Source organism: Triturus cristatus, chromosome 4_2 (assembly GCF_964204655.1).
Source record: "Triturus cristatus chromosome 4_2, aTriCri1.1, whole genome shotgun sequence".
NCBI classification, from domain to species: Eukaryota; Metazoa; Chordata; class Amphibia; order Caudata; family Salamandridae; genus Triturus; species Triturus cristatus.
The window spans coordinates 9,043,399-9,058,837 of record NC_140586.1 but is presented as its reverse complement, the minus strand read 5'-3'; the positions used below and the strand labels follow the sequence as shown (position 1 = coordinate 9,058,837).

Here is a 15,439-nt window from a genome sequence, read left to right as displayed (position 1 = left end):
TTTGTGCTATGGAGGATACAATTCCGAATCATTCACTTGCCAGTTTTCAGTACACAGGGAAAAATGTGGGAGGCTTTCGGGGACGATTGACAGTGATCACAAGGGAGGGGTCGGGCATGATAGGCATTAAGTGCCTCCAGGGGCAGGGCTGACACTGCAGCTCTGAAGCACGGCTGACACAGACACTGCAGCGAGAGCTTGCAGCTCGGAAGCACGGAGAACAGTTTTTCATGGATCCGGGGCGGACACGCTCGGGAAAAGCAGCATGGAAAGAGGGTGTGCTGGGAAGGGTGGGACAGGAAGGTTGCTAAGGAGTCTCCCGCTCTTCACCACAGCAGTCTCCGCCTTAGAGAACAGGGCAAAAGTTGCAGTTAACCACACAGTGCACTGACTTATGTAAAATGTATAATTTTAAAAAGATAACACGAAAACAGTTTCAATACCGTACAAAGCATCAAGCACAAGGGCATATAACAAACGTATGTGAAATGTATAATTTTAAACAAAATGATACGAAAAAAGTTTGAAAAGAATTGGCATAACGTACAAAACATCACTCACAAGGGACCAAAAAAAGGAACATTCAGTCAAAACGAGCAAGGTGCAAAAAAAAAGTGTGCAAACACAAAGGGAAAAGCCTTCTGAGAAAAGATACCTATAATAGACCAATACACCAGGGGAGGAGCAACACACAAGAAGTTGGGACATATAAGGATAATGAACCAACGAAATGCAAGCTTTTCAGTGACACACACTTCAATAAACCGGTAGCGGGGGACGGAATGAAAGCCAGCATACTGAGTACAGCATGTCTTGAATTAAACCGTGCATGTTCTGCCTAGCGAGACCTAAAAAGGCTAACGCGCTACCAAGATAACACACATAATGTCTTAAGCACTTAACGGAGCAGGGTTTTGTGAAAATTAAACCTGCTCGGATTAAACCACTCAGGAACATTCATTAACAGTGTGCTGTGGAAGGCAAATGCTACTTACCAGTATGCATCTGTTCTTGGCATGTAGAGCTGCAGATCTACACACTGTGCATAGATCGCCATCTGGTGTTGGGCCCGGATGTTTGCAGTTGTTTTTCCTCTTGGAAAGTCTTTGGCAGTCACGAGGTATGTGACTCCTCCCTTGGATCGTATTGCGCATGGGCTTCGGCTCCATCCTCAGATTGTTTTTCGCCAGCAGGGAAGGAGCGTAGTAATAAACAGTGAAGATGCCCATGTGTGTTGTATCTAAATAAGATAAACTGGAACAGATAAAGGTAGCCGGGGAGGCGGGTGGGCGTGTGTAGATCTGCAGCTCTACATGCCAAGAACAGATGCATACTGGTAAGTAGCATTTGCCGTTCGAGGCATATGAGCTGCAGATTACACACTGTGCATAGATTATATAGCAGTACCCATCCTTAGCGACGACCACCAGTATCTGTTGCAGGGGTTTGAAACAATGTTTTGAGTAGAGCCTGGCACACACTAGCTTGTTGCTTAGTTTGCACATCTACACAATAGTGTTTAGTGAAAGTGTGCGGTGTTGACCATGTAGCTGCTTTGCAGATATCATCTAAGGGGATGTTCTCTAGGAATGCCATGGAAGCCCCTATCTTGCATGTAGAGTGGGCTTTAGGGGGAACAGATAGCGTTCGTTTTGCCTTGTGGTAGAAAATCTGAATGCATTTGACAATCCACCTAGCTATCCCATATTTGGAGATGGGATTGCCTTTATGTGGTGGTGAGAAGGAAACAAACAGTTGTTTTGTCTTACGAAAGGGTTGTGTTCTTTCGATGTAGTAGAGTAAGGCTTGTTTGACATCTAATGTGTGGAGAACTCTTTCTGCAACGGTTTGTGGTTGCGAGAAGAATACGGGTAGTTCCACAGATTGGTTTAGGTGAAAAGGAGAAATGACCTTAGGGAGGAATTTCGGATTAGTACGGAGAACCACTTTGTTATGGTGCATTTGCAGAAAAGGTTCTTAAATGGTGAGTGCTTGTATCTCGCTGACCCTTCTGAGAGAAGTGATGGCTACAAGAAAAGCAGTTTTCCATGTTAGGAATTGAATTTCACATTTGTGTAGAGGTTCAAAGGGAGGCTCCATTAGTCTGGTGAGAACGATGTTTAGGTTCCACACCGGTGAGGGTGGCACTCTTGGGGGAATTATTCTTTTGAGGCCTTCCATGAAGGCTTTTATGGCAGGTACTCTAAAGAGAGATAGATGTTGCCTGTTTTGTAGATAAGCTGCTATGGCTGCAAGGTGCAGTCTAATAGACGTGTAGGCTAGATTGCATCTTTGCAGGTGTAGTAAATAGCCTATGATGTGTTGAATGGACACATCTAGGGGATTGAAGTTATTGTTGTGACAATAGATCACAAAACGTTTCCACTTGGCTGCGTAGCAAGCTCTAGTGGTAGGTCGTCGAGCTTCTTTAATGACATTCATACAATCAGGGGGAAGATTTAGGTAACCGAATTCTAAGATTTCAGGAGCCAGATCGCAAGGTTGAGCTGAGCTGGGTCCGGGTGTCTGATCTCTCTATGGTTCTGGGTTAAGAGGCGTGGAGAGAGGTGTAATTTTTGGCTGCGGTACTACAGATAGTTCCAGCAGTGTGGTGTACCACGGTTGTCTGGCCCACGTTGGAGCTACTAGCATGAGAGTGAGGGAGTGTTGTTGTAGTTTGTGCACCACTAGTGGAATGAGTGGGAGAGGCGGAAAGGCGTACGCAAATCTGCCTGACCAGTTCATCCATACCCCATTGCCTTTGGACAATGGGTGTGGATACCTGGCTGCGAAGTTTGGGCATTTGGCGTTTTCTTGGGTGGCGAAGAGGTCTATCTGTGGTTGCCCCCACATTTGAAAGTAGGGGTGAAGAACTTGTGGATGGAGTTTCCACTCGTGGATCTGTTGTGTTTGTCTGCTCAGCAGATCGGCCCTAGTGTTTTGGACTCCTGGGACATGTTGGGCTAGGAGAAATATGTTTTGGGGTATGGCCCATCTCCATATGCTCTGTGCTAGCTGAGAGAGCTGCGGAGAGTGTGTGCCGCCTTGTTTTTGTATATAGTACATGGCTGTCATGTTGTCCGTGCGGACTAGGACGGCCTTGCCTGAGACATGTGTTTGAAAGGCCTTTAGGGCTAAGAATATGGCTAGCAACTCCAGATGGTTGATGTTGAGTAACGAATAGTTTCTTACCTGTCGGTGTAGTTTTGCAGATAGAAGATGTTTCTGGATTCACTATGCTGTGCATTATTCCGCGATCTGGTGGTTGGGTCCGGATTCGTAGTCTTTCTTTTGTTTTTTTTTGTTGGTTTTTTTGTAGCCCAGGTGGGCGTCGACGTCCCACCATTTGGTTCACCTCTCGTGACGTCGTCGTGCTTCCTGCGGAAGTCCCACCTTTGGGGCGCCAACTTCGGGTTCTTTTTTCCCCTTCTCTTTTTTTTTTTTTTAACCCTAGGTGTTCTCTTAATTTTCCTTTTCCAATTTCTTTTAGTATTCCAATTATTCTGTTCTTCCATGTCCTTCCACGTCTTCCTCCATCCTCATCTTCCGGGCGGAGGTGGGTGGGTTCGCTAGTGAATCCAGAAAGATCTTCAAGCTGCAAAACTACACCGACAGGTAAGAAACTATTCGTTTTGCAACGTGAATCTTTCTGGATTCACTATGCTGTGCATAGACTTTGTAGCGGTTTGTTATCTTTGCGGCGGCTGGGTGGTAGATGAGTGTTGGCTGTTGAATATGTGTTGAAGCACCTTCTGTCCTACTTGTGCTTCCGTTTTCATCTGAACGTCCACGCAATAGTGCTTAGTGAACGTGTGCACTGAAGCCCATGTTGCGGCCAGGCATATGTCCTGAATGGGCGTATTTGCCAGAAAGGCAATAGTTGCTCCCTTCTTCCTTGTGGAGTGGGCTCGTGGCCCCTCCGATAGCTCCTGCCCTGCTTGTTTGTGGCAGAATTGTATTGTCAGCGCAATCCATCGTGCAATGGTGGCTTTTGTCACGGGTCTACCCAGAAAACTAGTTGCAAAGGAGACAAAGAGCTGCTTGGTCTTCCTGTGCTCTTTGGTCCTCTCAATGTAGTGCATCACTGCCCTTCTAGCGTCCAGAGTGTGCAGTGCCCTTTCTGCGCTTGTCGTGGGGTTTTGAAAGAAACTCGGTATCTGAATTGTCTGGTTCATATGGAATGCCGACACCACCTTAGGCATGAAGTGTGGGTCCGTTCTTAGAACCACCCTGTCCTTGTGTATCTGGATGTAGGGCTCTTGCAGTGTCAGTGCTTGCAGCTCGCTCACTCTGCGCAGCGAGGTTATCGCTACCAGGAAGGCTGTTTTCATTGTCAGCATTTGCAGCGTGGCCTTGTGGATGGGTTCAAACGGCTCCTTCATAAGCTCGGTTAGGACCACGTTGAGGTTCCATGCCGGCGGCGGCATCCTCTTTGGAGACGCAATTCTTTTCGCGCCTTCCAGGAATCTCTTTACTACCTGTGACGTAAAGAGACTTCCTCCTCCCTCCCCTCGTGTGTAAGCTACGATTGCCGCCAGGTGTACCCTTAGGGAGGATGAGCATAGATTACTTTTTAGTAGGTGTGTGAGATATCTAAGCACCGTTGACTCTGTTGTCATTTTATTCAGTAGTTTATTTCTGCTGCACCATATTGTGAACCTTTTCCATTTCTCCCCATAGCATTTTCGTGTTGTAGGTCTCCTTGCCTCCCGCAGCACTTGCATAGTGCTTTGAGGTAGGTTCAGTTGCGCAAACTCCAAGTCTTCAGGAGCCATGCCGCCAGGCTGAGGCTCTCTGGTTCTGGGTGCAGGACCTCTCCGTTCTGCATGGAGAGCAGGTCCTTTCTTCTTGTGAATTTGTGAGGAGTGCCTTGTGCCATTTCCACTATTTGAGAGAACCAAGTTTGCCTTGCCCACTGTGGTGCCACTAGGATCAGTATCATGTTGCTGGTCCTGCACTTGTCGAGCACCCTGTGTAACAGCGGTATCGGTGGAAAAGCGTAGGCAAATGTCTTTGACCAACTTATCCATAGGGCATTCCCTTGCGATTGCTGTTCTGATTGTCTGGATGCGAAGTTTTGGCATTTTGCATTCAGGCGTGTTGCAAACAGGTCTATTGTCGGTGTTCCCCACCTTTGGAATAGCCTCTGTGTTTCCTGTCCATTGAGCTCCCACTCGTGGGATGCCGATGTCTGTCTGCTGAGCCAGTCTGCCTCCACATTGTCCTTCCCTGGTAGGTGTATGGCCAGCAGGTCTATCTTGAGTGGGATGGCCCATCTCCAAATCTTCTGTGCCAGACTGGAAAGGGGGAACGATTGTGTCCCTCCCTGCTTGTTGATATAGAACATGGTAGTGGTATTGTCCGTCTGTATCAACACTTTCTGGTTGTATAGCTGTTTCTGGAAGGCCTTCAGGGCTAGCAGGACAGTCTTCAATTCCAGGTAATTGATGTGTCTGACCGCATCTACCGGAGTCCACAGACCCCTCACCCTGAGTTTGTTCATGTGTGCTCCCCATCCTATTTGTGATGCGTCCGTGGTAATGGTCACAATTGGGTTTGGTGGTTTCAAGGTCTTTCCTGTAGTTAAGTTCTCCCTGCTCCACCATGTTATCTCCTCTTGCACCGCGTGCGTAACAACCACTAGATCCTCCCAACTTCCGTTTGCTTGTGACCATTGCTGTTGCAGCCATTCTTGGAATGGTCTCATGTGAAGCCGTACATTGGGGACTAGGTGGATGCATGACGCCATCATCCCCATGATCTTGCTCACTGTTCTCACTGTCAGAACTCGCCCCTTCTGGTAGAGACGCGTCTCGTTCAGCAGGGCTATTGTTCTTCTGTCGCTGGGCATCACCGTTCCGTCTATGGTGTTGATCTTCGCCCCCAGGAAGATCTTCACCTGCTCTGGTTCTATCGATGACTTCCCCCAATGTATCGAGAACCCCAGGTTTGTTTGTGTTCTTGTCACCCGTTCTGCGTGCTCCTCGCACTTTCCGCGAGTGCTTGCTTTGACTAGGTAAGGGTACACATGAATCCCTTCCCTTCGTAGGTACGCTGCTACTGCTGCAAGGCATTTTGTGAAGACCCTTGGGGCTGACTTTAGGCCGAAAACCAGGGTTGTAAACTGATAATGATACTGGTTGATGCTGAACCTTAGCAGGTTTTTGTGTCGCCTGTTCATTGGGATGTGCAGGTAGGCGTCCTTGAGGTCCACGGTGGACATGAAGTCTCCGCCTCGTATTTGGGGTAGCACTTCTTGTAGTGATGTCATTTTGAATTTTTGCATCTTTATGAATTTGTTTAGGAACCTTAGGTCCAGGATGGGTCTTAGGGATTCGTCCATCTTTGGTACAAGGAAGTAGTTTGAGTACACTCCCTTGTTCCTTTCTCTGCGTGGCACTAGTTCTATGGCCTTCATTTTCAGTAGTTGAAGTGTCTCCTCCCTGAGTTGAGCGAGCTCCTGACCCGAGCGCTGTCTTCTCTTTGGTTTCTTGTTTGGAGTCCATTTCTCTAACTCTATGCAGTATCCGTGCTGTATGACGTTGAGAACCCATTTGTCTTGGTGTTCTTACATTGCGCTTCACCCTTCGGTTATGCTGTGGGTGAGCGTCCTTTTGTGTGTGTAGTCACTTAGATGAGGGTTGGTCTCCCCCTCTCCTCCTTTGGCCACGTCCGTTTCCTCTCCCTCGAAAGGACTGGCCTCGAGGCTGGTACTGCCAGTTCTGCTTCTGCTGTCCCTGCTGGCTGTGACTGTCACCCTGCTGCCCGTGCTGGAATGTCTGGTGCGACGTACCCTGCTGGCTTCCTCCCCTTCCATAGGGTCTCCGATTTGGGGTGCCTCTTCGCATTCCTCTGAATTGCAGGGCTCCCATGGATCTTGCTGTCTCATTTTCCTTTTTCAGCTGGGTGAGCTTCTCGTCCACAGTTTCCCCGAACAGCGTTTCACCGTTGAAAGGGGTGTTCAGTATGTTATTCTGGACTTCCTGCTTGAATCCAGAAATTCTGAGCAAAGCCTGCCTCCTTTCCGTGATCCCTATGGCCATCAGTCTGCTCGAAGTTTCCGCCCCGTCCAATGCAGTCTTGATGCATGAGTTGGCGATATTCTTCCCTTCCTCCACTAGATGGGAAGCTCTTTGACGGTACTCTTCTGGGAGATGCTTGACTAGTTCCCCCATCTCATCCCAGTGCTGGTACTGGTGCCTGTTCATTAGCGCGTTTGAGTTTGCCATGCGCCAGTGCATTGCGGCGTTTCTTTCTACCTTCCTTCCAGTGAGGTCCATCCTTCTGCTCTCCTTATCAGGAGGTGGCCCCGAGGTCGCCGGCACATTGGCTCTTTTCCTGGCCGTGGAAGCAATGATGGAATCTGCCGAGACCGATCCCTTGATGTAAGGAGGATCCTGCGAGGAGTGCTTGTACTTCTTTTCCGTTCTGGGTGTGATGGATCGGCATGTTCCCGGGTCCTTAAACGCCTCCTTCCCTTGGTTCATCACGCTTTGGAGCATGGCGAGGAACTGGCTCCTCGTCTGGATGGGGAGCAGAGTTTCGAGTAGAAAGTCTGCTTTCGGCTTCTCCTCGTCCAATTTCACACCAAAGGCTGCTGCAGCACTCTTGACGACCATGTTGTACGCCCCGATGTCGTCAGGCGGCGAAGGCCTCGAAGGATACGAGTCCACGGGCTCTTCGGGGTTTTCTGTGTCGATGTCCTGCCATTCCAGCTCCTGACTCTTCGACGGCGCCGAGCCGTAGAACGACTGCTGATCCTCATCATCACCTTCTCCCTCATAGTAGGTGCCTTCCTCCTCCTCTTCAGGACTTCTCGACTGCTCTTCGGCGTCGAAATCCCCTTCTTCCTCGATCTCCACGACATCCGTCGACGGGACCGTTGGGATTTTGAATTGTTTCATTCGTTCGTCGAACTCCTTCTTCCTCTGAAGGATGCTCTCCATCTCCGCCTCGAGCCTTCTCTTTTTCTTCTCCATGCTTGAGATGTGCTCGGCGTCGACCGCAGGTCTCTTCGGAGGAGCTTGCGTCGACGCGGTCTTGTCTTTCGTCGCCGAACGTCCCACCTCGTGGGTCTGTTTCGACGAACTCTGCCTTTCGGCGGTCTTCGGCACTTGGGAGTCCTTCTCGAAGGATCCGCTCGGCCTTTTGTCCTTTGAACCACTGGCGGACGTCGAAATCTTCGGCGCCGGTGTTTCCTTTGAGGACTTTGAATAATTTTTTCGAGAGTCACCATCCGATTTTCGGGGCCCTTTCGGTGGTTTTGTACTCGACGTGTCTCTTACCTCGTCAGGCGTTTTCTTATCGGTCTCTGCGACCGTGAAGACATCAGGTCCCTCGGCGATGTTGTATTCATCGTCGGTTGATAGGCCCAGATCGTACAGCGAAGGGGCCTTACTCTTGCCTTCCATGCTGAAGTTGGCTCTCCTCTGACGTTCTCTCACCCTGAGAGTCTTCGGCGCGAAGGCGGAACAGGCGTTGCAGTCCTTGCTCTCGTGGTCGAACGGCAGGCAAACGTTGCAGACCGGGTGTTGGTCCTTCTACGCGAACTTGTGGTGGCAGTTAGGGCAGAACTTAAATGGTGTCTTGTCCATTGCGCTCAGAGCCTCTGAGTGCGCATTTTCCTCTGTGCATCGAAGAATTCGAGGATCCCCTCCTTCGTCGTCGTCCCGGCTGTAATACCTTTCCCTCTGTAGTCTTCTAAAGGTTCTCCTTCGATGAAACTCGCGTATTTTCCTTCTTCCTTCGTCTAAAACTCTAGTTCTATCGTACTCTTCTGCAGGAGGGAGATTACCTCCTGCTTTAGAAGTGACAAATGTTCCTGTGACATTGGGCGTTGTTTGGGTGGAATGTTTGGGGGGGTAGATATTAGTTCGAGGCAGTAGCCTGATCAAATTATTTGCGTTACCCATTTGTCTGAGGTGATGGTAGTTCAGACAGGAAGGAAATTGTGAAGTCTGCCCCCAACCGGAGTGGCATGGTCTGGGGGGAGTGGAGGGAAGTCATTGGGTAGGGGTGGAGGCAGAGCGGGAGGTGTTAGTCTTGCCTCTGCCTTTATTATTGTTGCCCCAGTAGCTGCCTCTTTGGTAACCCCTTGTAAAGGTGGATTGGGTAGGGGCTTTATAGGAAGTAGAAGCGGTGTCAGAGGAGTAGCCTCTGGAGGTGCTTCGAAAGGAAGAGCAGCGAAAGAAGCGCCTGGGAGGGTGCGATTGTAAGGCTCCCATAGACTTCGCTGTATCTGTGTCTTTCTTCATTTTTTCTTGGGCCTCATCAACTTTTGGGCCGAACAGATGATCCTGGTCAAAAGGGTGGTTCAGGATGGAAGCTTGCACCTCTGGTTTGAAACCTGAAATTCGCAGCCAGGCATGCCGACGGAGGACGAAACTGGTGTTAATTGCCCTAGAGGCGGTGTCAGCTACATATAGGGCACAGCGAATGGAGGTGTTGGTGATAGTTTTACCCTCCTGGATTAACTCATTGGCTCTATTTTTATATTTATCAGGGAGGTGTTGCATGATGGCTTCTAGTTCATCATAATGTGCCCTGTCGTATCATGCCAAAAGCGCTTGTGTGTTTGCGATGCGCCATATGTTGGCAGCCTGGGATGCAGTGCGCTTGCGTCCAAGAGTTTGGACTCCTTATCAGATGGTGATGCCTCGCCTGATGCTTGGGAGTTTGCACGCTTTCTTGCAGTAGACACTACTAGGGAATCTCTGATGTAGGTGGGGTCTGTAGGGGCGGCCTTATATTTTTTCTCACTGCAAGGGTTGATGACCCTGGCTTTGACTGGATCCTTAAAGACCTCGGGCGCATGCTTGATAACACCTTTGAGAATGGGCAGGATGGAAGTGGCCCTGTGTGCTGTGTCGGAGGTATCTAGGAGGAAGTCCTCCTCCACGGGGTCAGTATGGAGATCCACTCTGTGATAGTGTGCAGCCCTCTGGGGTAGGTGGTTAAACCCCATTGAGTCTTCTAGAGGAGATGGTCTCAAAGAGTAGAGATCATCCTGCGGGACATTAGGGATGTCTGGAATGTTATAATCGTCCCATGGGTCTGGGGAGCCTGTAGGAGTGGGGTCCCCTGTGGGTTGGTCATGGGGCTCGTCCCCCGTGTCATCATAGACATCCTCCTCATCATCATCAGGATCCGGAGAGGGTGTGGGAGGATGAGGTGGTGGAGGAGAAGGAGGAGGTGGAGGAGCTGGAGGAGGAGGTGGAGGAGGGGGTGAAGGTATCCTCAGAGGGGAGGTAGCAAAGTCTTTCCTCTATGGAGGTGGAGCTGGGGCAGGCTTGTCCAGCAGTCTCTTTTTGATGCTGAGCATCAAATGTCCAGTCTTAGGGTCCTTGACCAGTGTTTTTTGTAATGGATCAGGCCTAAACAGTTCTTCAGTGAGTGGCTGATCCGTCGGCGCCGAAAGCTTCGGGGCCGTAGGTCTTTTAGTCTTGGAGTCTGCCTCAGTGTGTTGTTTTGAACTGTGCGGGTTCGGAATGGCTGGTTGTTTACCCGGCTCCGAGATGACTTTCGGCTTCGAGGTGTGGGTGTCAATGGTTCTGTGTTTTTTGCTCGGCTCCGGGGACAGTGTCGGTACCGAGGAGCTTGTGCTTGTTTTCGGCGCCGACCTCAGTGCTGAGGAGGAGGCCATTTTCTTTTTCGGTGCCGGTGCGGAGGAGTGTTTCTCGGCACAGACGGTAAGCTGGCTCGAGCCTGAGCCGCCGGAAGGCTTTTATAGGCTTCTGCACCGGGCCCGAAGGCGAGGTGTGGGAAGCGATGTCCTTGGTCTTGCCTAGGCCCGAGGGCGAAGGCGTGACCGAAGCCTTTTTGGATGCCGTGGAGGGTGTGGGTGGATGTTGGTACTCACGACCTTCTGTGCCGGAGTGATGTCCTCGACATCGGAGTCGTTGGCCTCGGAGGCGCTGACTAGGCCGTCTTCGGTGTGCTGTCTTTCTGGAGCGTCAACGCCTTCACCGAAGATGTCGTCTAGGATCGCCGTCGACGAGTGTGCTATGGTTCTTCTCGCTCTTCGGTCTCGAATGGTTTTCTTGGACCAGAAGAATTTGCACGCCGGAAGTCTCGAGCCTCGTGTTCAGGGGAGAGGCATAGGTTGCATACCTCATGGGGCTCGGTGTGGGGAAATTTGGACCCACATCAAGGACACTTTTTGAATGGAGTCCTTTCCATCAGCCAAGACCGAAGCTTGGGTAGGCCCGAAAGCCCTAGTCGACGACCGGAATCAAAGACTTGGAACGATGAGTCGCATCGAGTGTGGAGATCGCGATCGAAAACAATAACGCGAAAAGGGGGAAGGATTGCGCGCCGATAGAAGAACTGGCAACTGTTCGGAACCGGAGCGCGAAGATCACATCGAGCCCGATGGCGGAAAAAACAATCTGAGGATGGAGCCGAAGCCCATGCGCAATACGATCCAAGGGAGGAGTCACAATCCTCGTGACTTCCAAAGACTTTCCAAGAGGAAAAACAACTGCAAACATCCGGGCCCAACACCAGATGGCGATATATGCACAGTGTGTAATCTGCAGCTCATATGCCTCGAATATTCTATTAAAAGAAAGCTAAAATAAGGAGAAATGCTTTTGCACATGGATGTACTAATGCATGAAAACTAGGCCGAAAGTGCTTTGATTAAATGACTAATGCTGCTTTTGTGCACGCGAATAACGTTTGCTAGGAAATAATAACATGGGTTGTGCATGGGTTAGTGCAATGCTGGGATGGTGTGCAATCAAATTACATTTCATGAAAATAATGTTTGTGTTTGTTTTCTGTAGAAAAGTAAGCATGGGTATTCTTCTGCATGCCAGTCCAGGGTTAATAATTGGTGGAAAAATAAAATGACTAAAAGAGGGTTTCAAGAGAGAAGAGAGAATGCTATGACTGTTGCCTACTTGTGTGACTGCAAAGCTACTGGAAAAGATGAGATAACCAGTGGAAGCGAGCAACTTCCTTCTCAGGATGGAAGAGGCAAAAAATGGAAGCGCAAAGACTTGCAACATGAAATATGCTGCAGGAAATTTGTACTATGATTGTGGTTCGAAGTTATTTCCTGGGAAGAATCTGTTGGAAAGCTGGAAGTTTAAGACAAAAGAACATTGAATAAAATAGTCACGTCGAGAGTGGTGTGACAGTACAACCCCATGCTTAGCCAATGAGAGATGGAGTTAATTTCTCATATTGACACAAATGTGGGTTGGACATTTGGGTTTTAGCGTATAATTGAGGTGCCCGGTGGGTGGGGTTTGAAGAGGTGTCGGTGGGAGGTAGCTGGAGATCATCGCTGTCGTCGGTTTGCTGTTTCCAGATAGAGGCCTACCTGTTTCCTGATTCCTGACCTAATCTTTGCCACTCAACTCTTCTTGAGGGGACTTGCTACCCTTTGGTCAGAGGATAGATTTTCATGATTCTTACTTCTGTTAGTATAGATAATAGCCTGAATTTGCATAATCATTTGCAAATGTATTTTGTCTCTGAAACTTTTCCTAGCCACTCCTTCAATGCGTTGTTTATTTGACATGAGTTTGATTCTGTACATTGATAATACTTTTTCTTCGTGATAATCTGATGATTTGCATTGTATGATGGTACTTGATGAGTATTTGTTTCCCATTATGTTCGATAAACATTATAAATTACACACAGTCTTATTATTTAGTAATATTCATAAGTGCATATTATTGTCATCAACTAATCAACTCCCAATGGTCTACTGCCACATATATATATTGTAAAGAGAAATGCAGGTTCTAATGTGTATTTGGTAAGTCGGTTATAAACCTTGCATCACACTGAACCCAGCATGAAGTGATTAGTTAGGTGAAGTAAATGAGCCTTTGTTTGTGTAGAAATTATTGATCCCTGATCGCTGGATAACACTAACTTCTGAAAATGCTGACAACCGCTTCAAAAGTATTTCTAAATTGCTCGTTGCAAGAAGCACTTATTTACAGCTGGTCTGAATAAGAAATTGGGATCTGGAAGTAGCTGTTCATTTAGATATTTAAAACTTAAAAATGCAACCTTACCTGCTGCAAGACTTTGTCTGTGAAGATCTCTTGAAGTCTGGAAATTTCTACCACTTTTCCTTCAATTTGCCTGCATAAAATAAAGATTAAGAAACAAAATAATATTTAAGACTGTTCTTACATTTCCAAATTCAAAGCGTGGTTAACGTGACGAGCTCACAAAATAGATTACATACACACACAAGTATGCGTCATCCTACTGGCTTCTCTGATCATGCATGCTTGGTCTAAAAAACATATGATGCTAACTCTGAGAACAATGAAATCTCAGTTAACCTTATATTGAGGCTTAATGCAATAACATATATTTGATGGCCAAATGGGGATAGTGATAAAGCAACTGTGAATCACTAATTGAATTGGTGCACTTCAAGCACTATCTTGGCAACACAAATCCTTTTTATTCAGGAACAATAAACACATTGCAGTTTTTTTACATTTTTATATATGATAGTAAGAGAGGAGACCACAGCAAATAACAAATAGGTAGTTTTAACGACAGTTCCTCGGTGTTAGAATAATTCAAGCATGTGAATGTATCTATGTCCACAGGCTGGCAAGCCCAGATATAAATGTTAAAACAGTAGTAAAATAATGCACACACTTAATAAAGCATTGATTGTAGCATAGCCCCCTCCTCTTTTACAAGCATGAGGCAACAACTTCGAACCCGTAATAGGGAGGGGGTGGGGGGGGGGGGGGGGAGTAGGGACAACTGCCTGTGAATTTATTAAAGATACCAATTGTGGACAACTGTTATTTCACATAAGAGCCCTTTTCCTCTCCTACACTCATATACTTGAATTAGGACTAGTAATAGGTACTTAAACAATTGTGGACGGCAAAATGAGGCTCGCCATATTGTAAGAGGTTCCTTAGCATGACCTGTCACACACTGGACTATTAGCTTGCCTGAACATCCAAGCATGATATTTTGTATGTCACACAATTTCCACTCTGTGGTTTTGCAAATGCACAGAATGAGAACCCCAGGTTACAGCACCATGGTTGCAACCATTACTCGAAGGGGTGGCCTTTGACTTTGCTCTATCTTGTTATGACAGAGCAAGATGGAAAGTGTTGCAAACAGCAATCGAACAGGTAATAAATAACCTGCTTAGATGTAGGAAGGCCTTTGTTGAAGTGGTGAAAATAAACATACAGCTGGCTCATCTATCGGAAAGCTGAAGTGTAGCCCTAAAAGAAATTCAGAGATGTCTTAGCATCCCAGTAAACTTAGCTGCCATCACTGATCTTTCTGGTTTCATCAGCTTCGGAGACCCAGATCCATGCTGTTCAACAAGAACGATGAGGCTCAAGCAATGCAATATTCTGCTTTGCTTGCATCATCATGTGAAAAACGGCATCCTTAAATGCATCAGAATGTGCCACCTGACAAACCATTGCAGGACAAACCATTTATCTAAACACCATTCCATTACAGACACCACAACCAGACTGGACTGGAGAAAGAGAGATCTCTTTAGGAAATATTTCTAAAACTGGCTACTAAGCAGCACATACTTTTGGAAGAAGATTCACTTTTTAATGCACTTCTTTCACTAGAGTGCCTGTGCTCGGATGAAATAGACTTGCTCCAAAAGTTTGAGCATATTACATGCTTTTTCAGAGCTCGTCTCACTGAAAAACCCAAAGGTCTATATTCCTTTAGAACCTTGCATATTTCTGCGAAGTGATAAAGTCGTCTCTGCATTCCTTCAGCCATCCCTGAGGTAATTTCAGATTTTTATATCAATTTGATCTTTCCACATTGTTGTTTCTATATCCTGTATCTGAAGCTGAGTGGACCATTCACCTTATGAGTAGATGTACCACTATCACATACTGAGTTTCTTAGCCAAGAAAGCAGATTTAGAAGGAATCTATAGCACATTGGGTCATGCAGTAAATTACTGCTTTTAAGGGTATCCATGGGCATGGACTCAGAGCCACAAAGTCTTTGCATAATTTTGCATTAACTGTTTACAGTTGCATGTGAAGCAACCTTTGCTTACGTTGTGCTTAAAATCCAGTGCTGAGCCCACACTTCCAACTGGTCAAGTTTTACTAAAAAACATATTTGGTTAGACCTTCATTCTGGCCTGAAAGTTGCCTTAATTGAATTTATCAGGATTATTTGCCCTGTTTCTATGAATTTGGAGGAAAAAAGAGGGCTGGCTTCATCACTCAGTTCAGATGACTTTTCCTAGCAGGCCTCAGATCTACTTCCTCCATACAACCCTTCCACTAATCTCACTCTGTATCTTTGCCATTGGTCTCTAGTACCTACTAAGATTAGGTTACGGGATGTGTTTACGCTACTCGCAAGGTTTTTTATGGGTGCTCCAAAGACAGCCCTGATAAGATAAGGATCAGCAACCAAAGGCTATGTCTGTTTTCAA

At 47.3% G+C, this 15,439-nt stretch overlaps 1 protein-coding gene across 5 annotated transcripts in view; it reads right to left on the bottom strand.

Annotated features, from left to right (window-relative positions):
- Window positions 1–15,439, bottom strand: part of STX18 (syntaxin 18) — a 485,190-nt gene that overhangs the window by 257,841 nt on the left and 211,910 nt on the right. For all 5 annotated transcript variants that reach the window (XM_085600230.1, XM_085600232.1, XM_085600233.1 and 2 more), the window contains exon 9: window positions 13,038–13,107. In XM_085600230.1, the coding sequence (XP_085456356.1) occupies window positions 13,038–13,107 (70 nt within the window). The remainder of the gene's footprint in view (window positions 1–13,037; window positions 13,108–15,439) is intronic.